A 27,338-nucleotide genomic window follows, 5' to 3' on the forward strand; every position below is an offset into this window, starting at 1 on the left:
GTTTGCTATTGTTCTGCTGCTAGCAATACTGTCCTTTGGTACTTGCAGCAGATAAATAAAAAAGGGTGCTAAAACAGGAGCAGTAGTCTATCGGGTTCATTATATTAAAGGCACCATATGCCCACAACTCTGGTCACTGTGACTTTGGCAGTGTAGTACCAGCCTGACATTGGATTATGTGCATTAGCGTGATAATCTATCCAAATGTGTCTTGGATATCACATGCCAAAACTGATTTTTTTTTTGTTTGTTTTTGCACAAGCAAGACCTGTACAATATCAACACACACCCAGGGCTGTACTATGACAGCTCAACAGCAGATATAATTAGAATGGAAATACTGGCCTATTATATTTTATTCAATATTTCATAAATAAATAAATAGTTAATATAGCAAAAAATTAATTTGTGTTAACTATGCTTTGTAAGATTTGTAATAAACAATATCCATAATCTAATAATTGTTTATTGCTCATGAGCAAATACCTTTTTTTTTAGTTCAATTCAGCTCAAGTATGAAAAATGAATAGTTATTTATAGATCTACAGCATATTGCAGCTCTGGTTTAATTTTACATCATGTTGAAATAGGAGATTTGGTATTTCATGATCTGCTGGCAGAGCAGTTCTATACATTAAATATGTGGAATGAATTTGACATGGAGCTGTAAACCTGAGTTGACATAATAGCTTTGAAGGCTAATTTCCCAAGCATGTGCTCATTTTTTTTTTCCTTCTCCTAAATGGTGTTGCTCAGAATGATTTGTAGCATTAAGAAGACATTTTTTACCCAGAGATTTCTTTTTACTATTAGGTGCCCTTTAGGTTTAGACCAAAAACAATTAAAACTAGCAGAGACTATTTGAGAGAAACACGTAGCCAATATTGCACCCAGCTCCAGATTTCATATTTTAGATTTTCAGTTATTAAACTATTAAAATTGATATGTATTTTTTTTTTTTTTTTTGGTATACAACTGTAAGTCGCCCTGGGTAAGGACATCTGCTAAGAAAATAATAATTAATAATAATAATAATAATAATAATAATAATAATAAAAAACTGATCTATGTGCCTGTGGACATTATTCCAGTTTCATTAAACCAGCTACTCCCAGAAGGACCACCTGATGCATTATTTACCATCCCTAGGGATGTATATGACTGGACATGTGACTGGTAATCAGAAACAATGACATGATGCAATAGTCCATAAATATTCTGATCACTGGTAGTGTAACCTGAAGTCATATGACAGAGCCACCAGTTATCTGAGATAAAGCTATTTTCAATGTACTGTATATCAAGCAATAAAACTAAAAAAAAGCAGTACTGTTATTGTGTTTCAATAGCAACACTGCTTTATTTAGTCAATTATTTGACATGCATCAGTTTGGATATGTTGGTGGTTTAGTTACTAAACTTTAATAGATAGATTTGCTCTTTAGCCAGGCAATCGGAATATTAAACACTACCAGGCGTTGTGCTATCAGGGGGGCAATATGCCATTAAAGATTAAATATACAGCCTTTAGGATGTTTTGCAAAATCTAAAGATGCTATTATTATTATTATTATTATTATTATTATTAATATCAATTGATAATATCACATATTATTAATTGATTTACCATTTTGGTTAAAGGGCCTCAAATATGTTGGGATATATGTTATTCCTATAGTCAGTGTTTCACTCACTATGGTCATTTTTCTGTATAACTAGAAAACTTAGAACATAACTGTAATACAGATCTATGTTATTATGCCTACTAGCAGACCTCTGAGCTGATGCTGGAAATATATGCTTGTGCTTTGTGTGGGTTCCACTCTACTGCACGGTTAAAAGCAGCACATCTTGTCCGTCTCAGAAGTCTTCAGGAAATAGTACCACGGCATGCATTCTAACTTTAAAGTTGCTATTAGCTGTTAAAATCTCTGGTTTGTGATGCAGAGTGAAAATAAATTTTAGCTTTAAACTCTGAATTTTAAGTACTGTAATATGCAGATAGGTTTTTGGATAGGAAGAACTACAATCCCCAGTTTACCAACGTCTCACGGGTTTGAGTGTTTTAAGAACGGGTGATGTAATGCAGCGAGATTAGAAAGCCCGGGGTGGGGGTGAAAAGTGACAGATGCTGATGCTGATGCTGATGCTGGATGGCAGAGCATAAAAGAGGATGCGATTTCTGAACTCTGAAGCGAAGAATGGCTTTTTAACAGCAGGGTCTGACCACAAACAATTCTGTTTCTGCACAACTATAAAGAGTCATTGCAATATTTTGTTTTAATTGTAAAATCCATTGTGAATGAGCCGAACAAGGGCATCTCTCACCGAATGGAATACACTGCTGCAATTGACTGCATTGCTGCTGTGACAATGGTTTGCTGAGGTTTCCTTTAGTCTGCTGAATTGGCTGTAGAAGTGAATGTAGTATTTTGTTTTCTTTTTTTTTCCTCGTTGAACTAGACTGAGATGGCGGATCAAGCTGAATGCAGCATAAAAGTAATGTGCCGTTTTAGGCCATTAAATGAATCGGAGATTGTTAGAGGAGACAAATATATTCCTAAATTTAAAGAAGATGACACAGTGGTTATTGCGGTAAGTATTTATTATTATTATTATTATTATTATTATTATTATTATTATTATTATTATTAGTTATTATTTTGACAAACGATCAAAATGCTGTCTATTTTCGTTTAGAATAACGTGCTTGTGTTTGGTGGTTGTTGTTTTTACAAAACTACTTGTTTTTCTATCAATATCTTATAAACAAAAAAGAAAAAAAAATAATAATACAGGTGTGTTACTTCTGTTTTTTCCGCATGGGGTGTGCAATTGCTGTATTGGTACCGTATACATTTCTTTACTTCTTTGCACCTTTGTGCGAATTGTAGGCCACTGTTAAATAATTTGCACCCTTATGGGCTGTCGGTGTCCATCATCAGTTCTGATCGAGTCTTTCCAGGCGCCTATTACAGGTTATTATTGTTATTGTTTTTTTTAAATACAACTGTGTTATAAAATATATGATTGTAAATCAAAATAAAATGTAAGTTTTATGTTTTCGTACAGGCATATTTTACTAAGAAATGAAAATAATAATAATAACGAAACCCCTGAGCAGTTTTATTGGGTAAATGAATATATATATATATATATATATATATATATATATATATATATATATATATATATATATATATATATATATATATATATATCACTGTGTTTTCTATAACCAAAGCGTGTAAGTAAATGTTATTATCAGCTTCAGCTTGTTCGCTATATTATGAAGGAAACACCCTTTTAAACTTCTGACATTGATTACTGAGATTTTGCTTTATGTATTTCTGATCCGATAGATCTGGCTGTGTTTTTATTTTCTTTTACCGGTATTTTAGGTATAATAGCCTTATAGACAGCAGGGTAGGTAGACAGGTTCTAGTTTCTATTGATTCTGCAGTTGCAGCGTTTTAGCTCGCCTGTGAGAGTGATGTCAAGAACACTGGGCATGCTTGTATTGGTGGGTGATACCACCAAGTAACCTGGTATCCATAAAATACCAAACGATATCTGAAAATGGAGAGTCTGGATCACCTATCACTTTGTTTAAAACGAAAGAAGGCCGAGAATTATGTTTCTACTTCTTGCTTATTCAGAAACACTACATTAAAGCACACTATACAATACTATGCATACAGTATTATAGGACTTTTGGCAGAACTATAATATAGGACTAACAGGATTAAGTCATGTGAGATAACTGGTTCAACTTAATTGTATCCCTATGGGGTTGTTTAGTATTATGCAAATGCCAGCTTTAACATGTCTGTAATGTAGCTCAAGTGGACCAAATTCTGGGGAGGTGATTTATCTTTCCTCCTTCGGACTAAACTTCCATAATATTCCATTTTAGTAACAACTGACTCAGGGCAAGATCTGTAAATGCATCATTTTGGCATTGGGGTGTAATGAACCGCTGTCCCAATGCTGAATAATCTTTGCATGCATATTGCTGAAGATGGATATGCCTGCCTATCCAAGAATTGATGGATTGCATTTCAAACATGTAATATTGCATTGAGATATTCAATAGTTTTTCTTCCCATTTGTTTTGTTCGAGTGAAATTTTGTGGATGAAGCCTGTTAAAATCCCTACCCCCTCACACTTTAAGAGTGGGGTCTGTGTTATAGATGTTACATGTGAGGGATGGATGGATGGATTTATGGATGCCAAGGTCGTCTGTTGAAATAAAATGAAAATAAAGAGTAGCTTGTGCTGAAGCAGCTGATGATTCCATTACCTTGAATGAGGTGCTGGCCTAGATTAGCCTTAATTTAATATGTAAAGGCAGAAGGTTGTATCTGTTATCAGCTAAGAACCCCCCATATGCACACACACTACTGCCTCAAATTACAATTGGCATTTAATAAAGAGTCCTTGGAAATGTACAGCTGGCGAGATGGGGAGACAGAGAGTGAGTAGAAAGGACATTCTGTAGAGAGGAGTGAAGATGGAGGAAGAGAAGAGAGAATACCTGTTTACAAATGTATATGCTTTATTATTCAAAGGCTGTGTAGACATGGGCTCCCAAATGTTATACTGCACTGCCAGAATGCTGCAGTAATAAGGATGCCACTCATTCATTGTGGTTATCGATGCAAATGTTTCTATAACAATGCACACAACATTTTAACCATCTTCTTCTTTTAAGCCACATACTTGTTCCCTGGCATATCAATGAACAACACACGCTTTGGACCTCCCAGTAGAAAGAGAAAATGAATACAGTGATTTCTGGAGATGCAGATACATTTTTTAGGACTTTTGTTAAGCCTAGAATATTGTTGTTGTTGTTGTTAATAATAATAATAATAATAATAATAATAATAATAATAATAATAATAATAATAATAATAATAGCATCACCATCATCTTTGCTTTGGATATCAATTCCTCTTAGACTTTGATTATGGCTAACTTCTTCATACTTCACTAATGGCAATATAGTGTTGTTCTGCAAATAAAATATAACTTATATATTGAGCCCAGCTTCATCCTGTGTGATTGTATTGCAAGTAAAATCTGCTGAATTTAAACAGCTATCATAAACCAAAAAAAAAAAAAACCCCAGGGAAGGGACTGTGGAAATTAGCAGCCTGTGCCCTTAAATTGGGTAGCATCTGATGTGAGCAAGCAGAGTACACGTGATGATGGTGGGATGGATTAAGATGAGTTATTCCACACTCCCAGCAGTTTTGTTTTTTGGCCTGGTAAGATTACAGTGAGATGCTGCTCTTGTTATCAGAGACTCTGTGGCTGCTCTGTTCCTGTGGAAGTTCAGTAAACTCATCCCCTTGATTCCCTTGCCAGCTGTGCAGCAGGATGCAGCCAGACCCAGTCAAATTAAAAAGGCATTAAACTCCAGCCATCCAGCAAGTAAAAGCCATCCTGTTATTTGCAGTAGGTCCCCCAGTATTTTTTTTTAATCACAATCAGAATAATTTTTTCCTTCCAGGGGCAGTCGTTCCTGGCACATTTTAAAAGGACATCTGATTTCTGTTCCAGGAAGATGAAGATCACACATTGTCGTCTTCTCTGTGGAATTTAGTAGTGGTGCAGTGTACGCAAGCTTGTTGGTACCATTCAGCCAGCTCTGCATCAAAATACTCAGATCACAAAGGATGAGCTACATAGCAGCAGCAGCCTGTGTAAACCAAATGTGTGTGCAATGACATCCTGCTTTGACTTTGGGGGAGGAGCTGTAACCGAGGAACTGAACTTTCTCAGTTGCACAATGTTAGGGATTTGTATTTCATTTCTTACTTTTTTGATTTAATTCAATAAAGGGTTTTAACAAATTGAACTACTGTTTCAAAATGTAATCCACAGGTAATATTTAATTACATTTTATGTGCGAAAGTATTATTTTTTTTTTAGATTCATTGATTTAAAAATGTATAATATTAATTATTATTTGTAAAAAAATAAAAAGGTTGTAATATGTGCACATTTTTAGAGGTTGCTTTTTAATGAGTATTTGCAATGGAATCATCAGTGGTTTCATGACTGCTTACAGTCTAACAAGCTTTTGAATAAAATGACAACACCTTGCTAATAAACCTGGCAGTGAATCAAAATGTCATAATTCGGCTTTAATGACAAAAACTGGGGTTTGTAATTTACACTTGTATTGTTTTTGGTAGTTTATTAAACATATTTGTTGACAAACATCTAACTGCCTATAGAACAGAAAAAATGATAGTCTGGCTTTCCCTTCCCTCGGCTCTTGTGAATTGATACTGGGTTTGCAGAAATGGAAATGAAATCAGTCACACAAAGAGACACAATTAAACCAAGACCAAATTAAAAGAACAGCTGGTGTAAATTGAGATGATAGAATGCCTCAGGTCAGTCAGTCAGTCATGCCTACCTTAATCTTTTGTCCTACAAATGTAATTTAACAATCAATCAATCAATATTTATTTTATGTAGTGCCTTTCATAGTGGACCACCATCACAAAGCGCTTTACAAGATAGTGAGGAACAATAAATAATACATTACATACAGTGAAATACATGGCATAGTATATGAAATACAACAGTAAAAAAACAATGCAAATACATTAAATAAAAGGCTAGGATGTGAATTCTAAATATTGTGGATGCGTGTGTCAAGCAGAATTATACGAATAAGAAAAACCTGAAATAGCAATTTAGACAACCGCTAACAACAAATATAGGCTTAGAGACAATTTAAAGCAAGCGAGAACAAGTGGGTCTTGAGAGTTGATTTGAAGCGAGCGATTGTGGGAGCTGCACGCACGAAAGCTGGGAGAGAGTGCCAGAGAGTCGGGGCCATGAATCTAAAAGAGCGCTCTCCGAGTGTGGCGCGCTTTTGCCCGGGTATAACAAGCAGGCCTGGTTCAAGGCAGCAATATTGAGATTCTTGAGTTGAGTTTTCGATCCTACTAGAAGAAGTTCAGATTTGTTAGTGTTGAGCTGAAGAAAATTGGCAGACATCCAGGCCTCGATGTCTTGGGTGCAAGCTGAGAGCCAGACCATGGCAGAGGGACATCCAGGCAGGGACAAACAGGGAATTCAAGACCTGGAAGTATCAGGATGCACTGTGCCAATGGCGAAGCAGCTAAAAATATGTTCAGTGTAATCCCTTTTCATCAAGAATATCACATTTATTATGATACTTACTGTAACAGAAATTGTGCGCTTCTAACAAGGTACGTTTGCCATCCTGATCTGGAAATTACTTTAGCTTGTAAGGGACTGGGTAGAATTTGTACGCAAGGTAATTCAATTTCACAATTGTTCTGAGAAGCCAGGTGCTATACAATTCTATTATTTGAGTTGTTTTACAATTCTGTTATTTGAGTTGTTTTAGGAAATAGAACAGGTATTTCATATCCTTCAGATTTTGTTGAGAATATTTTCTGTTTCATTGCTGGAAGTGATGCTCTCATCACTGTCTGATATTGGCATCTCCATGGAGATGTAGCCTTTTGGTCATTAAATATAATTGCAGGGTATAACCTGAAATTTGATTGAGTATTTTTTAAATGTGTTTTTTATAATAGATTAATTCCATTGAGCTTCTTGAATTCTCAAAAAGGGAAGTTGTTTGTTACGGACAGAGAGAGTAGATTGCGAACCACAGATTTCTGCAGGCGCTGCATAATAACACCCTGCAGTGAACTGGTGTTGCTGTGAGCTGACAACATGCTGAAACGTTGCTTAAATGTCCAGTTGTATCCATTAAACTTACAAACCAATTTCTGGACCAATGGACCTTATTAGAATGATAGTGCTTTAAATGGTTTGAAGCACTATCCAACGTAACAACATGCACTGTTTTGGTACTCAAAGCTCACGTAGTTGGTTTGCATACATCTTCATTATTCAAAACAATTGCCCTTGCTTTATGTACAGTACAGTAGCTGTTAAACTATATTTAGTTGGCTAGTTAATTCGTATCAGTTGAATTGACTCAGCAACTGTCATCGGTAACAAAATGCTCTTGGTATCAGAAACAGTATTTCTCATATGTAGTCAGAAACTGCTTCTCTATCCTTTTACTTCTTTTCTATAACTGCTTGTTTCTCCGTAGTGTCTTGGGTTCAGTAGAGTTTAGTCAGTATTAAGAAGTGATACATCGAACAGTAGTTACATCAGAATGTTGGGACATGCTGTGATGCAATCACATGTTCTCCTCTGTTTAACAAGCTGGAGGCTATAACTACAGATACATCCAATTGTTTACTGGCAGCTGATCATTCCACTGTGTGTTGATTTGCAGTTGTGGATTTGGGGTGTCACTGTGGGCTATACTGCACCCCTTTCTCATGAAACCTAATGTAACATATTACGGGAGACCGAGACGGAGGACATACAACAGATTGTACATCAAGCAAAATAAAACAGTTTTTACGAAACACAATTAAACAAAAGGTGCCATTAATGCAGCTTGTGCTACTCCACTAATAATGGTAGGTCCCGCTTCTATACCTCGCTGCTGTACTGAGGGGGGATCTACAATCCCAACCTAATCCCTGTTCTTTTCACATCCACCAGCAGCCCAACCCCAGATATACACGCAGTCTTCCTTTTTCTGGAACAAACCTGGCCCCGGTTAAACACACTGTGGTCGGATGATTTTGGCTTTTATATCCTCATTGAGCAGCGCAGACTGCCCGATGGTTTGATGCCCTTACAGCAGCCCTGAGGTGTATCTGCGGGACCCTTTAGTACATTACGCCCCTTTGTTGGTTAGTGATCGGCAGCTGGCCACACCAGCTGCTTTCCCCCCGCAACCAAACACATCAGGTAGGATGTCACAGACGGAGCGTCCAGTTCTCTAATAATTATTTACACAAATAAACACACAATTATTTACATAAATACACACAGTACCATTTACAACAACTCAAAAAACAATTTTTCATTCGCAGGGCTACACCTTGTTCATGGGAATTTGTCTGAATTATCAACCTTTGTTTTGGACTTTGATCTTTTTATGTCAGGATTGAAACCCATTGTTTTACCAATGCACTCTACCTGCTGTTTTGTAAAGATAGATGGAATTCACACTCAAGGGACATTAACAGAATGGTGTTATTTAGTTCCCCGAATTAGAAAATCTGTGTGGTTGGGGGCATTTAGTCTTTCATACTGCATACTCTTTTTTTTTTTTTAAACAAAATTGCGTACCAAAATATTGTTATGTGCCTCATGTAGCCTATACAATTGTAGTATATACAATCCTGTATTCAGAAGGCTTGCAAAAACATGAATCTAAAGATTGCAGTTGAAATTACAACAGAGAAACAGAAGGAGGATGAGGTATATTTAACATGTAGTGGATAATACAAGGTTGCATGAACAGCTTGAGATATATATGCCTTCCGATTCTGTCTCAGTAATGTCTCTTTGAGCCTTTAATTGCTTAGGGATACGTGGGGTGGATGCATTTTCTAAGCATGTGTCATGCCTTACTTACTCCCCGTGAGGCTTGGTTTCTATGGCAACTAGGGCCTTATGTACACAGCCTTCTCTGTTAACTGTGTCTTGACCCCCACCTTCACAATTAGCATAGAAATGCAGCCTGCTCCTTATTGTTGTGTGGAGATTGGGGACAAGTAGAACATCAGTGATGTTGTAGTTTTAAAAAAGCATTTATTTGATATCGTGTAATACTCTCCAAGAAAACTGATCACCTTTTTATTATCATTTCAAATAATTACTAAATATGACCAGCAAATGCGATGTCTTTATTAATTTGCATAAACAGCCAGACAAAACAAAGGCTACCTAAATCCAAAAGCAATCAATGCTGGGCACTCTGAAAATGAAGCAAGGCGTTTTAATAAAAAGATCCCTGTGCAGTCGTCTCCTAAAAGTTTTATCTTTTGATCTGGGTTTGTGTGTATCGATCCCTGGATTCAGATGGAAAGCTACAGTACAGTCGCCCTTTGGTAATTTTTGTTGACATGGCGCAGGTAGCGTTCACTCCGCTCAGCCTAAAAAGCCTAAAAGAACTGCGATCAGCATTATCTTATTCTTACAAGTCTGCGTAATGGAAGAGAGGAGGCTCTAGCGGCAATACTCCAGGGGTTTGCGTTACCTTTTCCCTTCAATTGCTTAACCCTCAATACTGGACCATCCTTTACTGAAATAAAAACACAAAAGAGTACTGTTTGAGCAGAACAAATGTGCTGTACTGCTCTGTCACTTCATGTTGCAGATTTAAACATTATCTTTGTGCTTTTTGCCCACCCTTCTGGCTAAATGTGTGGTTACTGAAGTTCTAATTTTGAAGATCGTACAGGCCTCTTCCCCAGAGGTCTCTTTCCCTGTGAGCCCCTTGATTACATTTAAGTTTGGCTTTGTGGTAGAATTGCTTGGTTCATGACCTCACAGATCTTTGCAGATGGAGTTAAATTGTAGTACTGTTATATTTTACATTGAATGCCCCCTGGTAGTATTGCTATACTAATAATGTATTCTCCCCAAGCCCAAAGTGTATCAGTAAATCACAAAAATCTATATTACTGGAAACTCCTTTATGCAGTAAACTATTTGTCTCAACAACATTTTTTCTGTAAACTTGAGCAGCCGTATTAAAGATGTCTTAACTATACTATAATTTTCCACAGTTCAAAGCAGGTTTATTTAGTATACTGAAGAAGGCACAAGACAGATGTGTGTCTACTTGAGTTAGTTTGTTATTGTATTATGTTAGAATTGTGATTGGGCGTTTTGAAGTTCTGGATGATTTATTCAGTGTTAGCAGGGTCTGGAAGGCTACATAAACCTCTGTATATAAATAATGTATCTGATTGTTTGAGTTCAATGTGTTTCTGTTCTCCTAGCTTGGGATTATTTCACTCGTGGCTAAGTCTGGTCGCAGGCTTCTTCATACAGAAATGACAAGCGTTTCATTATGCTGAAGTAATTGCACACTGGGGTGGAGTGGATCTCTCTGCCTACCACAGCCTTGAGCTTTCTTACCGGTTAGCACACATCAGGTGCATACTAATTTCAGTATAATTTGAGCACAAATTACTAGTTTATAAACTGTGAGGGGGTTCTTGGTGTCACCCAAGCCTGATAAAATGAATACGTTAGTATTCTGAGCATAGAATGATGGACCCTCCACGGATGTCATTAAAATAGCTTTTATCTTAGTGTCACATGGGGTACTTCTGGTGATGCATAACGAAAATTGATTTCTGATCAAATTAAACATTTCAAAAACATCTGTAATGAAAATGTACAGAAATATTTGAGGATTCCATTTTTTTGTTATTAAAATGTGTATTATTATTAAATCATTTGTATTAAGCCCCTTGCAACAGCTGTTCAGAGAATCATATGAGACAGGATTTAAACGGGAGTTTAATCCAAATTTAAAACAATAACCTTAATTATTATTATTATTTTTAACACACCGATTCCCTTTTTGTTTTTGAACACCCATTGTCTGATGGCGATGGGTTTGTGGGCATAGATTGGAGCAAATTACTAAAACTCATTTCATATTGACTCAGTTAAAATGTTAGAAATGTGACTATATCCCCAGCTTTGGAGTCCCAGCCAAGTGTATTGATTTTGTTTTTGTTTTCCTTCAGCTGATATGCGCTCTAATCAGATATTTCCCTTTCGCTTCACCTCTTCCCCCTGTACAGTGTCTCTGTGCAGCGATGAAGTGAAAGCAAGGCTACAGTGTCAGCTTTATTGGAAGTTGTAGCAGGTGACTGATGACTCACCTCACCAGAGACATTATTCACCTCCTGGCTGCATGACATGTTAAGGAACACTTATCATTCTCAATAGTTTTGCTTCGATTATTATGTACCATATTTGCTAGAAGCAGAAAGCTGGTGGTTTGAAAAATGACCAATAGGGGTGTGCAGCTGTAATGCCTCCTCTCCAACATAGAGATGTTCCATTTAAAACAACAACGGACCCCCAACTTGCATGTAATCTGTCAGTACTTTATGGCTTAGTTTCATTCTTTGTTAGAATTATTTGAGCATATCGTGTTTTTCAACTCAAAAGCTACAATAAATGGAATAGACTGTAGGTTAATAGGTGTTTTTTTTTGTTTAACCCATTTCCCTGTGGACACTGTGGGCACTAGAAAAAGGAGATTCCCTCATAGAAACTGTCAGTGCGTTGCGTTTGAAGTGACACTTCAGAAAGTACAGTATGTGTGCTGAAAGTCAACACGCATTGAATCATTTTTAGGCTGATAGTTTCTCTGTGTAAAGTAATCTGGGTTAAAAATGGGTGTATGATTTAATAATGATTTATCCATTCTCATTTGACAGGGCAAGCCCTATATCTTTGACAAAGTGCTCCCACCTAACACTTCACAGGAAAATGTTTACAATGCCTGTGCAAAGCAGATTGTTAAAGGTAGGTCTACATTATAAATAAATGGTGATAGAACATTTAGGCCCAAATTCATGTTAACTGCAAATTGAATCTCAACTATTTATGCTGGCACACGATTCTAAGATCTATCATAGAATCTTCCGAGATCAGAACAAAATTCTATAATCAAATTTGACCAAAATCACAAATTATGTTTTTAAATTCCCTCTTGCAATAGGTAAGCTACATTAGAAAGTCAACACTGGACCACACAGGAGGCTGTCTGGTCCAGTGGTTAAAGAAAAGGGCTTATAACCAGAAGGTCCCTGGTTCAAATCCCACCTCAGCCACTGACTCACTGTGTGACCCTGAGCAAGTCACTTAACCTCCTTGTGCTCCGTCTTTCGGGTGAGACGTAATTGTAAGTGACTCTGCAGCTGATGCATAGTTCACACACCCTAGTCTCTGTAAGTCGCCTTGGATAAAGGCGTCTGCTAAATAGACAAATAATAATAATAATAATAATAATAACATGCAGTGGCAGCATTTGGGCTGGGGAAGCTATAGTGGACAAGCCTGTACAATGTGATGGACTATATGTAAGAAATAATACACAACAAGCTGTGAATTCATACTGTAATTAACAAGTGCATTCAACTACACAAGAAGAGTCCATATTGGTATGTGTTATTACGCTTAGAAAATGACTGAATGTCAAGAAACTGTACAAAAACACTAATGGATTGTTGCTAGCCGATCAAGTTTTCCATCACTGGGAAGGAATCCTTTCTCCAGCTGAGCTACCATGAAGCCACTTCCTGCATCCCTGATGTTCCTTATTCGTTAGTACTGGCCGATATAAACCTTGCTTAGCTTCTGACATCTGATATCAGAATCCATGTTGACACAGTTTAGTAACATATCAGGTGTGCATACAGTAAGTACACCTGTTAGCCAGTGCACTTAGTGCTAACTGTATGTGCATTTGCAGCTAGTGTGGTAGATACCCTCTCTTAATAGTCATCATCTTTTCCCACAGATGTTCTTGGAGGTTACAATGGAACCATTTTTGCTTACGGTCAGACCTCCTCAGGAAAAACACACACCATGGAGGTAAGTGCAGTCTGGCAGCCTACATTTTTTTAGGTAACAGCAAAAACAAACAAAATGGAAATAAAGTGAAGGTGTTTGTTTATAGTATATGGAATATGTACAGGTGATCTAACAGTGACAGTCCTCTATAAAATAAAGGGGTGATGGGGACAGGGTAACCATAAATGATAAGGGCTCTACATAATATCATATCATGTAGTTCGGGAAATAATCCTTAAACTTTTCAATACAGTATGTAATAGGTACCTTGCTTTTTTTCTTGCAATCACTGATGAGCAGGATTGATAGCATCTGTTGTGTGAAAGTCTATGAATTTCTTCTTCTTTGCTGGTACCAGCACTTCCTTGCATGGCATTTGCAGGACTGTTTCTGGTGCGTACTGTACTAAACTGTACTGCACTGTACTGTACTACACTGTACTGTACTGTACTGTACTGGCTTTTAACCATTTTTCAATTTAATTTCTCTGGCTCAGAAAGATTTTATTTTTCTCTCTTGCATTGTGCAGTAAATTAGAAGTCTTCACACATGAGATGTAAGAGCATTATAATTCTAAAAATGAGATTATGATGAGGCCTGTGCATTGTGAGTGGGCATTATGATAAAGCAGGGATTTCACTTAAATATTTTCAAGCTTCGCATAGCTTAACATCCCTCAAAAATGAAAAAGATGGGGTTTCCTTATATTTAGCAGTGATTAGCGAAGTACAAGAAAGCTGGAGCCTTCAAGAAGCTGAAAATAGCACCAGTCTCCAGGGACTATAGATGCATTTGTTTCTGTTGGAGGTACAATGTTGCAGGGTCTTGGCTCTTAAAACACTCCTGAAACTCCAGGATGCTTTGTGAAACCGAAGGAATATTTGCCTGACGTATAATTTTTTTGTGTGCGTTTGCTGTGTTTACTGTAATTGCAAATTACCAGATTGATACAAAGCAAAGGACTGTGGGTTGTTGTGCTAATAGCTGGTGTTCCCAGCATGCATTTCAAGATGTAATTATCCCTTCAGGCAAAACTGCAGGGATCTCAATTTAATCACCATGAAGGTTTGCTGAAAATTGAATGCTGCTTGAAGTAATTTTTCAAACCCCATTTTTAAGTCTCCACAATGCCTTTTTTTCAGTGCTACTTGGCACATACCCACTCAAACTGGCTAGAATTAATCATGTCTTAACAGGTTGTTAAGCTTTATTGCATTAGGCCATACTGCCACCTTCTCCATGTTTGGTGGGTATAGGAAGTCTCTGCTTAAAGCTTCTGACATTTCACACAGTGTATAGACCAAGATACTCCATTCAGTATATGCAGTATTTCGCCATTGAATATTCTTTGAGGCGTAGATTATCAGACGTTAACATGCCACTGTATCTTGGTCAGCATTTGTAATACACATTCTAAATTAAGGGTAGTGTTCTGGTTCTGATCTTTTTGAAGATGGTTGTTTTGCTCTGATAATGTAATATAAACCCCCTTTTCTTTCCAGGGGAAGCTGCATAACCCTCAGCTGATGGGAATCATTCCTAGAATCTCACACGACATCTTCGATCACATTTACTCCATGGATGAGAACCTAGAGTTCCACATCAAGGTAAATGCAGACTGATGGCTTATATAAAGTGTCTGGTCCAGCGAGGGGTGTGTGAGGGCTGAGGCGGTTATCAACAAACAGCAGGGCTAAATAGCTCTGACACAGCTGCCCGCTAAAGACTGTCACTTAGAATCATCCTTTGCTAAGTGACACTAGCAGTAGATTTTAGGAAAAGTTCAAATTCTCTAAATATTAACGTTACACTCATCATTTAGAACTTGGGAATATCCAACTTAATTCTAGCATTAGTTAGTAGAATATGCTGGATACTGTAATTCTAGAACTATAAAATACTCAATAATAGGATATGAAGAATATATTTAGTCAAAATGTTTGTCAAGGAATTTCTATTAAATCTAGCATCACATTATGAAGTCACGTATTTTTGACAATAGGGTATCTATACTTTAATAATGTACCATATACTCCTCTACAGAAACAGAGAGATGTGGATGCAGCTAATTGTACCTCTCTGCAGCAGTTTTAATGTAATTCGTTACACGATGGGACCATGCAACTGCTGATTTGCCTGCGTTGCAGAAAGTCTAGACCAGACCACTATCTAGGGGAAGACTTTCAGATCATTCCGTTATATGATAACTGCTGCTTATTTTTATCTTCAGTGGATGATTGTATCAATGCCTTACTTACCTGTTATAATCCTTATTAAAAACATGTTTGATGCTCACAAAAATTACGTTGCTAAATGGGTTTGATTTGAAGGTGGTACTGTAGGTACCGTTGATAGGCCTGTTTAAAAAAAATAGCAACTGAATGATTAACCTCCCATTTCTCTCCCCCACTAGGTTTCTTATTTTGAGATCTACATGGACAAAATTAGAGATCTGCTAGATGGTAAGTAGTTCAGACCCCTAGCACAGTTATCTCTGATGATTCACACTATATACAAAGAGAGTAAACTGAACCCCTTTACGTATAAACAGCTTATTTGATAATGTCTTCCTATTGAAGTGCTTCCTTTTCCATTCATTCACAATGTTGAAGTCTGGTTTAGGGGGGATAGTGTAATCTTTCTCCGGTACCATTACTTATATCTGTGTGTTTTTGTAGTTTCCAAGACCAACCTAGCTGTACATGAAGACAAAAACAGAGTTCCATATGTGAAGGTGCGTACACAGTATGTTACCGAACAAGCCTGCTTTGTGCCCTTGTTTATTTCTAAAGAAATAGAAAAATATATTATAACTAGCAAAAAACAATTTCATTTAACCCAAATAAAATAACAAACAGAAAACAAACAGAAAACAAATTGTTTACTTGATACAAATATACCGTGCTATACCAGTATATATTTTTTAGTTTTAAATGCTGTGCACTGCATAGGTATCTTCAGTTTGTAAAACCTTTTCTCTGATGCTTGTTTGTTAGGGTTGCACAGAGAGGTTTGTCTCCAGTCCCGAGGAGGTGATGGATGTTATTGATGAAGGAAAAGCCAATCGCCACGTTGCTGTTACAAGTATGTATCCCTCGCGTACATCTCTCTGCTGTTGAGTTGAAAAAAGAGTTAGCACCTTCCTTTACATTTATTTAGATATCTGCAAATAGTGTGTTGTTTTGCCCATCGTGCCACGATTAATAGTTATAGAAAATATAAGTTGTGTAATTAGCTAGCTACATGTTGCTGAGTATATAATGTGTGATTTAAATGACTGCAAGGGAAACAATGCTTGAGTTTATAAACTGACTTCAGTTTGAAAGTCACTGCAAGCTTATGATGCAATAATTAATGCTGCTAGACTGTCTGTCTACCTCACATTCTATAAGAGGGTGATGTGGAAAGTGTAATGCTGGTACACATAGGTTTTCTAGTGGTACACACTAGGTTAAAGTGATTTACATAATTGTGTTACATTTCTTTGTTTGGGCTTTACTCACTATACTGTAGAATGCTTTTGGACCCAAGTTTATACACAGCCTACTGTCCCCACACAGATATGAATGAACACAGCTCCAGGAGCCACAGCATCTTCTTGATTAATATTAAACAAGAAAACGTGGAGACAGAGAAGAAGCTGTGTGGGAAGCTGTATCTGGTAGACTTGGCTGGTAGTGAGAAGGTAAGCGTTTATCTTCACCCGCTGTGTCTAGTGTAGCCATTGCCTGTGTTTTTAAAGTTTCAAAAGCTATCACATAATGCTAAAGGGTCTATGTAAGCAATGGTAAGGGTCCTTATTCACAGTCTGTTCTATTCATTTTTATGTGAGTGAGCTTGCACTTCTTTATTGTTTTAATACATTAAACATGTGGCAATGCACATACAAGGCCCATTGGCTCAATGGGATGTGGGTGTGGAGGAGGTGTATGTTCTTATAGAAGTAAGTAAGTTCTTTCTGACTAATCCTCTGCGCTCTCTATTGCCTGTGTTCATCAGGTCAGCAAGACTGGTGCAGAAGGAGCTGTTCTAGATGAAGCTAAAAATATCAACAAGTCTCTGTCTGCTCTGGGCAATGTCATTTCTGCACTGGCAGAAGGGACTGTAAGTTATCTGACTATTCATGCGTTCTGAATCCTAGTGTGGTAACGTTTGCAGCTTTTTGATGAGGTCACTTTTGCTTGCTTTTTTACACCTTTCTTGAGGAGTGATGTGTGTTTGTGTGTGATAGCAAAGGTGTACTAAGGACTTGATCTTGCCAGTATATTAATATTGATGACTTGTCCAGTTTTACATTTTTAACATTTTCATGGAATGGCCCATTAGCATACTGCTGTCTGAATAAAGTATTTGATGGGCCTGCCCACTGGTTGCCAAGGTAATAGTGCAGAGCAGAATCTATTCAATAAACTTCTTCATTTTGTGACCCAGATGTCAGATACATTGAGGCTTGTTGGCAAATGAGAAATCCCAAATCTAAGTAGTTTAATGTTACAAAAGCGATAGAAATGTATAAAATTCAATGACAGCCGTTTGGACAGTAAGTCTTTTTCAGTGTTTTCACTAACCCCTGCGTTTCTGCACCACTGTTAAATAGAGGAAGCCTGACTTACAAAATATACTTAGCCCAGTTATTACCCTCCTAAGATCATTCAAATAGAAAGTGACAGGGGAATCATTTCCAGCTGAATGAGTAATTGTCAAGGCGATTTTTATGTCTATTCCAACATTTTTTGGGGGGGTGGGGTATGCGATAGAAATCGTTGTCAAGAGCTAAAACATACACATACATATGAGTCTATCACATTATTATCATTATTTGTATTCTCTGTGCTAATGTATTTCCTAGAAAACCCACGTACCATACAGAGACAGCAAGATGACCCGTATTCTCCAAGACTCTCTGGGGGGCAACTGCAGAACCACCATCGTCATCTGCTGCTCCCCTTCTGTCTATAATGAGGCTGAAACCAAGTCCACCCTGATGTTCGGACAGAGGTGGGAGCTGAACTTCTCTCTATATTCAACCACATTTATTATGTCTTGAGGAAATACTTCAAAACTAGATTTGTAACCCTTAGTGATTTTTTTCTGGTATGACTTGACTTGCCTGTTAACCTGAAGGAACACGAAGCCACTGTGTAGCTTGGCATTTGGCTTCAGGAGACTAGGTTTCAGGCCACTGCATGGCACACCAGGGGAGACACACCCTAAAACTAGGTCTCCCGGACTCCTCGAACCAGGTTTCAAGCCACTGTTCCTGAAAAAGTGGCTTTGTGCTCCCCCAGTATGAGTATGTTTATCGAAATTTTAGCTGTGCAGTTCATTGTTGTCGTGTCTATACCTTTTACTGGTGGGTGATTACAATGTGTGGATGGGAAGCTACATTTGAGCTGGCTATATCCAGTATTTTGTCCTCCAGCTCTTGTTTTTTATAGCCACTCCACCCTTCCCTGAGGAAAATGATGCAGTTCTGGAAACTTATCATACATCTGAAAGTAGATGTTACTGATCATAGCACTGCTTACCATTGGTTTAAAAATATAGTCCTGTGTAGCAACCCACTAGTGCATTGTCAAGACCAGATTTCATAAATCTTACTCTGCTGAATCAGACAGTGGACTTTCCCATGTATGGTTTTGTGTCTAACTTGCACTAAATCTGCTGCTGTCAGAAGTCACAGTGGCGTTATTGTGTTCATAGCCTCTGTCAGCTTTCTTGCACTGTTACTGTATAAATTAATTAACTAGGATCCCTGGCTCGGTGTTGCTGTGGTGTGTCCTGAAGCTTCACAAGTTTTTTAAATTAGTCAGTCTATAGTATTACCGCAATGAATTTTGCTGTATTGTAGTATTATGGACACTTTAACCCAAGTGCAGAATCACCTATGCTAGTCTCTTCATTATAAATCATTTGGTTGGGTGGTTAGTGTTTCACCAGTGAGATAAAGAACAGAACACATACAAATAGCATAACATAAAAATAGCATTCTCAGAAGGCCAAAACTATTCTCTCCAACATTATTATATTTGTATTTGGTACAGTATTAAGCCTACTGTTTGTAACCAGTTTTTTTGCCTAATATATTATTTATGGCAATATAACATTTTATAGGAACATACAGTATTATATGGTGTGTCATATGTATTGATATAAATACATGTACAGTATGTATGTAAACCACCTTTCGACAAGAATTGAGGAGATACATCACATATAAATGAACATATCATTTATCATTTTCCAGTGATATGCTGTAGCAGCTTGGGAAATGTTCTTGTTTAACATACTGTACATAACATTCTGTAAAATGACAGGAGCTTTGATAAGATGTAAAAGATAGAAAGTGGATTACTATTAAACTGTTAACTGCTTTTTTGTGTTTTATATTTAAAGCGCTGTGAAGTACAGTGTTTAGCAAACCCTCAATGAGGTTCTGCGTGGGGATTCTTAGTAGTTAAATCATTCAGAAGCAGGCCTTACAAAACCAAGAATCTCCCCTGTGAGTGTAGAGCTTGCCGTTTATATGGTTGCTGACATAGCTAATGCGGAGAGCTACTGAACCATCACATTATGTATGTAACTCTCTAGATATTTAGTTTAATGCAGATTAATGGGATAAATGCAGGACAGCTGGACCATTTATTATTTAGTAACCGAGAAGGACAAGAAAATTAACCTTCATTGTTATTTAATCTGCTACAGTTTGAAGAGAAAATGATTTGGATTGTATTAAGCAATAACAGCAAGTATTGACAAACACACTTTTTTAAGCATAAAAAACATTCTAAACAACTAGATATTGTTCTGTATACACCATGTGGTGTTTCACATAGATCCATTAAAACAAATATTTCAAGGCTATTGGATGAAGAACCCATAGTATTATTGTTTCTGTCTTTTCAGATGAGGGAACACAAAGCCTGGCTTGTAACTTGGTTTCAGGAGACTAGGTTTCAGGCCACTGCATGGTACACCAGGGGAGACTTAGGGTTTGTTATAGCAAAGTTGCTTCCTGGAACCAGGTTTCAAGCCACAGTTCCTGAAAAATGGGCTTTGTGTTCCCTTAGCTTTACAGTGTAAATGAAAAAATGCACTTTAATTGTTGAATTAAATAGAAAATTGGTAATATTGTATTCACAAGCTTCATTGGTTGAGCAAGAAGAGCTGTTCAAAAAATGGTTCAGGTATTACAGATATTAAAAAGGTGACATTTTCCAACAGTTGAGATTTAAAAGTAGACAAGCTAGATGGCTTTTTTCAGCTTCTGACAATCCAAATCCACAAGCCATTGCTCACTGAAGTGTTTTAGGTGACTGTAGACCCGAGGGAAATGCTGTTGGAATACATTAAATTATTCTTACTCGGATGTTTCAAACAAGCTCTATGCTCCCCCCAGTTATATTACGGGCACCAGCACAATGGAATCGTAATATGCTGCAGTTCAGTACTGTGTTGTCTCACTTTTGTTTAAATAACACCAATCCCTCTGAACTATTGCTCTGACCCTGGGGGCTATGTAATTGTTCCCTTATTCTTGCATCCACCTGGTGTCCATCAAACCAAAAGCAAATGAGCTGTGGCATCTCAGTTATTTTGGAATATTTGTATTGGGTTATTGGGCTGTTTTCTGTGCATGTTACATAGCAGACTGTCTGACTGGCAAGTGTAAACACTGTGACGATTTTCAATGCTGCAGCATGAACCAAGAGACAATTCTGGAACGAAGTGTGGAGAGAATGAAATGGTTGTTCGGAACAGTTGACAAACAGAGCTTTGTTAGGGGCACAGGAATAAATGTCTGATGTTTTACGTTCTGTTTGTATTCCAATCGCTCAGACAGCCGTTTACTATCTGTGGGCTCTTGTGCTTGCTGGTTTTCATTTGGTTTGTCTCGGGATTGTTATTTATATTCTTACAGCCACATTTCGTTCTTTTCTACCATTGGTGACATGAAATCATTGTACTGAAATGAAAAATACATAAATGTGTACCTAGTAATTTTTCAGTCATATGTTTCCTGTTCAGTTTATGCCTGTTCAGTTAATACGCTGTGTTCAGTGGGCAGAAGACAGTGGCATCTCAATTACTGAGCTTTTTTTCTAAACATTCAATTTATTCTTCCCTATTTTTTCAGATTTTAGTTTTAATTTCGTCTTCATTTTTTGTCTCCTTGAGCTTGTATAATGGGTACATATTATTCTTGTGAGTGTCATTTTTAAAAATTGACAAAATAAATATGAAACATGAGAACACATTTTAAAATTGTTTTTATGACCTACCTAAATATTTGAACTAATTCTGGAATGGCAACATTACTAATGTAGTGGTATGGTAGGTCCTGTTGATGCTGTTGACTTCATGCAATCCATAGATTTAGGCTGTGTGCATCTGTTTATCTATAGTACAGCTGGTTACATATCATTCGTAACCATAGAAGTCCTAACACTGTTAAACCCAGTTGTGTAAACTCAGGGATTAGGGATGGTTGATTTGAGTTAAAGTACATTTACAAGACCCTCCTGAAATTCTCTGTTTTCAGTGGTTGAAGTTCATCATTTGTTGTCTTGTTACAAATCTGCTGTGGATCAGAGACTGTTGATGAAATAATTATACACAAACACTCCCTACAAAATATGTGTGAATCAGGTGGGTGTGGTGACAAGGCAGATCGTCTGTAATTAATTGCTTTTAAATATTCCCTCCAGGTATGAAAATGAGCTGAACTGGTACAGTGGTTTGAACCCTGGGGGCTAAACAAGTACCATCCAGTTAGTGAGGCTTTATATTGAGGTCAGAGACAGACACTCACTACAGCATTTCAGATGGGCAGTTATCACTGAAAGACTGTTTGTATCAGTTCTTCACAAGGAATTAATTTCTCTGAGTGGATTTTAAGTAGAAAGTGCTATAGATTTGATTTTACTGAATAGCAACAGTATTCCCTAAAGACATGAAAGGTTTCTGATGCTAAGAGTAATAAAGGCTATCTGAATCGTGTAATTAATCATATCAAAACTATTAATGAGATCCTAATTGAGGAACATAGACATCCCCTACTCTTTTCATGCATACCATGGTGGTCCAGTTCCTCTCTAATAACTCAATGTGCATATATACTGTAAATTCCCACAATTTTGTTTCTGTTTTGAGGAATGTTTATTTTGATTAATTTAAAGAAGCTTGCAGTTTATGAAGCTGTGTTAGAGAAGCTTAGATGTTTCATCTCATTTTTCAAACCTAAAAGAATGTTTTAAACACATATAAAAAAAATAAACAGACCTTAAATCAGTATTGTTTTGTGAGTTGGTGGAATCACAAAATGTATTTTCTTATCCGAATTTATATATCCTGATTTGATCCTAATTTAATTGTTTGTGACACCGATGGGTTCTTGGGACTACTTCCTGACTGAAATTCCTTGAGATTTGTGTTGGTGAATATCCTAGTTCCTGACTGGAATTCCTTGAGATTTGTATTGGTGAATATCCTAGTTCCTGACTGGAATTCCTTGAGATTTGTGTTGGTGAATATCCTAGTTCCTGACTGGAATTCCTTGAGATTTGTGTTGGTGAATATCCTATTTCCTGACTGGAATTCTTTGAGATTTGTGTTGGTGAATATCCTAGTTCCTGACTGGAATTCTTTGAGATTTGTGTTGGTGAATATCCTAGTTCCTGACTGGAATTCTTTGAGATTTGTGTTGGTGATTATCCTACTTCTTTTATCCTGCAAACAGAGCCAAAACCATCAAAAACACAGTATCAGTGAACCTGGAGCTGACGGCAGAGGAGTGGAAGAAGAAGTATGAGAAGGAGAAGGAGAAGAGCAAGAGCCTGAAGAATGTCATCCAGCAGCTGGAGCTGGAGCTAAATCGCTGGAGGAACGGTAAGACGGGGAGCTTCTCTTGCTCGTGGATCTATCTAGGTTGAATTGATGTGAAATAAGCCGAGCCTGCTGCCTAATGGCCATTTTTATTGGTTATTTTAGGATTGGATTGGATTGGATTGGCATTGGAACTCGGGGTTTATTGAGCTGTGACCTTAATATCAGCAATTGTTGTCTTAACTGATAGCTATGAACTTCCCAAACCTGAACCTATTAAAACGTACTCTGTCCATGTCCCTTGTGTGCTTGCTTTGAGACATTTTTATAGACTATGATCTCTAGAAAGATTGTATTGCTTTGATGAAATAGCTAAACTGAGAAATGCATCTCCTGAAGATTAAAATGGGTGTTCAGGAAGACTGTCACTGATCTCAAAAAAGAGCATCACATAGATTTTGTGTGTAATTTAATCCTGTGTACCTGAGTATTGGAAAATTTTAATGTAAGGGATCTTTTCATCAATTTGTTGGTAGTGAAATGTCCATATTTATTTATTTATTTTTCATTTATAATGTTAAGGCAGTATCAGACTGTTGGTACGCATCCATGGTGTCTTACATTGCTGTGTAAGCAAGTGAAGCAGTACAGTAGTGCAGTTATTATGCAAATGTATTTCAGTCTTCAGTACAGATCGAGGTCCGTGGGGAATAGTAGCGCAGGTTATTGGCCATTAGGAAATTCTGAGCTGAGTATTGCTGATGTAATTGTTATAATGAAGTTTAGAATAGAGCCACTGCTCCGTGTTTTGAATGAAAGCTACAATCGTTTATAACGGTGGACAGAAAGATTTGTAAAGTCATATGCAGTTATAAATCAAATCAATATAGATACATGTATGGAGACATGTATAGGAGATAAATCCTTAAGGAAAGACTTAAGAGAGCTGATTTTCTTAACTTGTTTAAATAATTGAATGCTTACCCATACCTCTTTAGGCCTTGTTCTAATTGCCCTTTTGAAAGGGGTTATGCAGTGATGTGCAACACAGAAAGTAAATGAAATACACAACAAAGCAGGGAATTGACAAACTGCGTCACAGTCATAATTTAAAAATTTAGAAATGTTGAATTACCAGCCCACTGTGAGGCTTCACTCCAAGCCTCAGTATTTGGCCAGTAGGAGCATGTTACTGGCTTTCCCAAATGTGACATGGCACATGCCAGTCAGCTGCTGGCATTTTATGAGGGAGAATGTCTATTTCTGACCCTATTTGAGGTGGTTGGGTGGTTTAACATTTAAATATTGTCCCATGGCTTTTGGCTGTGGTTGCTTACTTCACGCATATATGCTGAAAAAAGTAAACATTTTAAAGGTAATCAGTTGATTTTATTTATTTATTTATTTATTTTTAAGCCCTAAAAAGTCATGACTGTTAGACGTCTGGCCATTTAGTGATTGCATTTAGATTATAGTTGGAAACATAAATACTACTCTATATGGAAACTATGATTATTAATGAAAGTGCTGTTTGCACTGTTTGTGGGGCCATCAGGTCTTCCTTTAAGTTATGGTAGATGTCTATTTATTTTGCTCAAATACTGATTTAAGGTTTATGGAGTGTCTGCTATCCATTTCATGTCGACTTTGTCTGTAGTTTACAATGTAACGCTGGCAGGCCATGACTCGGCCCAGAAACGCAGATCACTGCAGGACATTGATTTACATCTTGATTACAGTGCTGCAGGGTTACCATAGAAACTAGAAGAATGTAGAAGCCTTAGGCCTAATATGACGCCATCAATCCTTAGCTGTTAATGAAGTGTTTGCTACCAGTGTCATTGCAAGGAACAATAATGGCCCAAATGTATTTATTTTTTAATCACACATTTTTTTTTAATTAAGCATGTTCTATATATATACATATATGTGTGTGTATATATATATATATATATATATATATATATATATATATATATATATATATATATATATATATATATAAGATCACAATTATACAAATGCTTATTTACAGCATTTACACATTGTGTACACATGTTTTAGTTTATTTGTTATTAATCTTGAAAGCGTGAACAGTTGTTATCATTTTTTTCTCCATCTAAAAGATCGCACTTTTTAACCGGTTCTTCTAAAGGATAATTGCGATTTTAATCCCTGCATCAACAAAGCATGTCAGTAATAGCAGGTTTATATATATATAAAAAAAAGCTCTACCTTTTGGTCTTGCCTGCTGCTCATCCCTGATCTACAGAGATCTTTGTTGTTTCTTCAATATAACCTCTATTACTAGGGGTCATTGCGTCTTAACATCGAGTTGGAACAGGGGAGCAGTACTGTCTACAAAGAGATCATTCCTTGAAAGAGTGAAGTTTGGTCCAGACTGTGAACCGAGGAATCCTAGGTTTGAATCGTTACTGTACCGCTGCACATCTGTTATTTCAGTTATCATAGTTGCATCTCGTTTAGACTATTCCAGTCAAACCTATGTGTAAAAATGTGTTATACATTAGTTAAAATATTTCTTTCAGAAGCACGAACACGCTATAAGATTTTTGTATTGTATCCCTGGACAGGTCAGCTGATAAGGTTGCGATCTTTATAAACAGCAGTCCAGGTTGCTGCTTAGTGGTACAAAACAGAACTAGGGTTTAAGGTGTCAACCACAATCCCAAACACAAAAGGAGAGTGCTTAGCTCTTGTCCTGGCACAACTGATACAGGGAATCTTTCCACAGTGTTTCTTCAGCAGTTTCGGGCCCCAGTCAGAGTGACAGTCTCTGTAAGAGAAATGGAGATGTTCATTTGAGTGTTTTTCTTGAAAATCATTAAACCCCTTTGGTTGGATGAATAATCTTCTTGATGATCTACACAATAGAAGCCTCTGGAGGCTCTGTACAGGCATTGCTTATCCCTTGGCAGGTCTGTATCCTGCATACTTAAAGATGCATAGGGCTAGACTTTAGAAGCATTAATACTTTAGAAGCATTAATATCATTGCTCTTATCAGCATTAATATAATTGCTCTTATCTATCTTCAATAGGTGAGGCAGTACCTGAAGATGAGCAGCTGAGTGCTGAGGATCAGAAGAACCTGGAGCCTTGTGATAACACTCCCATTATCGACAACCTGGCCTCCCCCAACCCCTCGTTGTCAGCAGAGGAGAAGAGCAAGTACGAGGAGAACATCGCAAACCTGTACAAACAGCTTGACGACAAGGTCTGCATGTGGGCGGCAATGTGGCTTGTTGATCTTTAACTGTATGTAACTCTACTGGTGTGGTGATGTGTGGGTGCCTGGGCATTGACATCTTACTGATGTGTTTGCTTAAGGTCTGTTATGAACAATTCGTAATGCATCTATGAACGTTTTATTAGTGATGTTTAAAAAACGATATACAATTGCAAATAAGGAAGGTAGAGGGAAGGTGGTCTTTATTGTTGGTGCTTTAAACTGAATTGGTTTCTCTTGTGCTGCAGGATGATGAGATTAACCAGCAGAGCCAATTGGCCGAGAAACTGAAACAGCAGATGCTAGACCAGGATGAGGTAAGATAACCAACATAGCTAATCTTGTTTCTGACCCAGGACTGATTATTAATGATAACAGGATTGCCTAAGAGCTCCTGGGAGTTACTGTGGTAAATTATTAAGTTCCACCCAGAGCCACAGTATAAAAACACAAGCGAGTCATTTTTACATATATAAATATTTACAGATGTGCTCCCTCATTATATAATATAGGAACAGTGTAAATATGTTTGTACATGTGCCAGTGTAGGGTTTCAGGGGCGGTCGCAAGTGAGACTGACCCCTGTGGTGTAAATGAGGTAGTACACAAGAAAGCAATACATTAGGTCTGTAACTGCTTGTCTAAGAGAGCCTGGCTATGTTGTATGTGGTTGAGTTCTGGGCTGGCATATGCATTCCTGGTCACTCCCTGTGAATTGGGTGGTTTTGTTGGATCTGTAGGATCTCTGGCACCTACCGGAACGTTTTGCGTTCAAAGAACA

The 27,338-nt window shown here is 37.3% G+C and overlaps 1 protein-coding gene across 2 annotated transcripts in view; it reads left to right on the forward strand.

The window, feature by feature from the left end:
* Positions 1–2,090: 2,090 nt before the first annotated feature.
* LOC117412040 (kinesin heavy chain) overlaps positions 2,091–27,338 on the forward strand; it is a 36,768-nt gene continuing 11,520 nt past the window's right edge. Inside the window, exons 1-13 of one of the 2 annotated variants that reach the window (XM_034019998.3) lie at positions 2,091–2,595; positions 12,346–12,433; positions 13,431–13,504; positions 14,986–15,090; positions 15,897–15,945; positions 16,162–16,217; positions 16,480–16,567; positions 17,044–17,168; positions 17,483–17,587; positions 18,333–18,481; positions 23,223–23,371; positions 26,370–26,545; positions 26,806–26,874. In XM_034019998.3, the coding sequence (XP_033875889.1) occupies positions 2,470–2,595; positions 12,346–12,433; positions 13,431–13,504; positions 14,986–15,090; positions 15,897–15,945; positions 16,162–16,217; positions 16,480–16,567; positions 17,044–17,168; positions 17,483–17,587; positions 18,333–18,481; positions 23,223–23,371; positions 26,370–26,545; positions 26,806–26,874 (1,359 nt within the window). In that variant the 5' untranslated portion in view covers positions 2,091–2,469. The remainder of the gene's footprint in view (positions 2,596–12,345; positions 12,434–13,430; positions 13,505–14,985; positions 15,091–15,896; positions 15,946–16,161; positions 16,218–16,479; positions 16,568–17,043; positions 17,169–17,482; positions 17,588–18,332; positions 18,482–23,222; positions 23,372–26,369; positions 26,546–26,805; positions 26,875–27,338) is intronic. The other variant, XM_034019987.3, reaches the window with a different exon arrangement.

This window comes from Acipenser ruthenus, chromosome 10 (genome assembly GCF_902713425.1).
Source record: "Acipenser ruthenus chromosome 10, fAciRut3.2 maternal haplotype, whole genome shotgun sequence".
Taxonomy (NCBI): Eukaryota; Metazoa; Chordata; class Actinopteri; order Acipenseriformes; family Acipenseridae; genus Acipenser; species Acipenser ruthenus.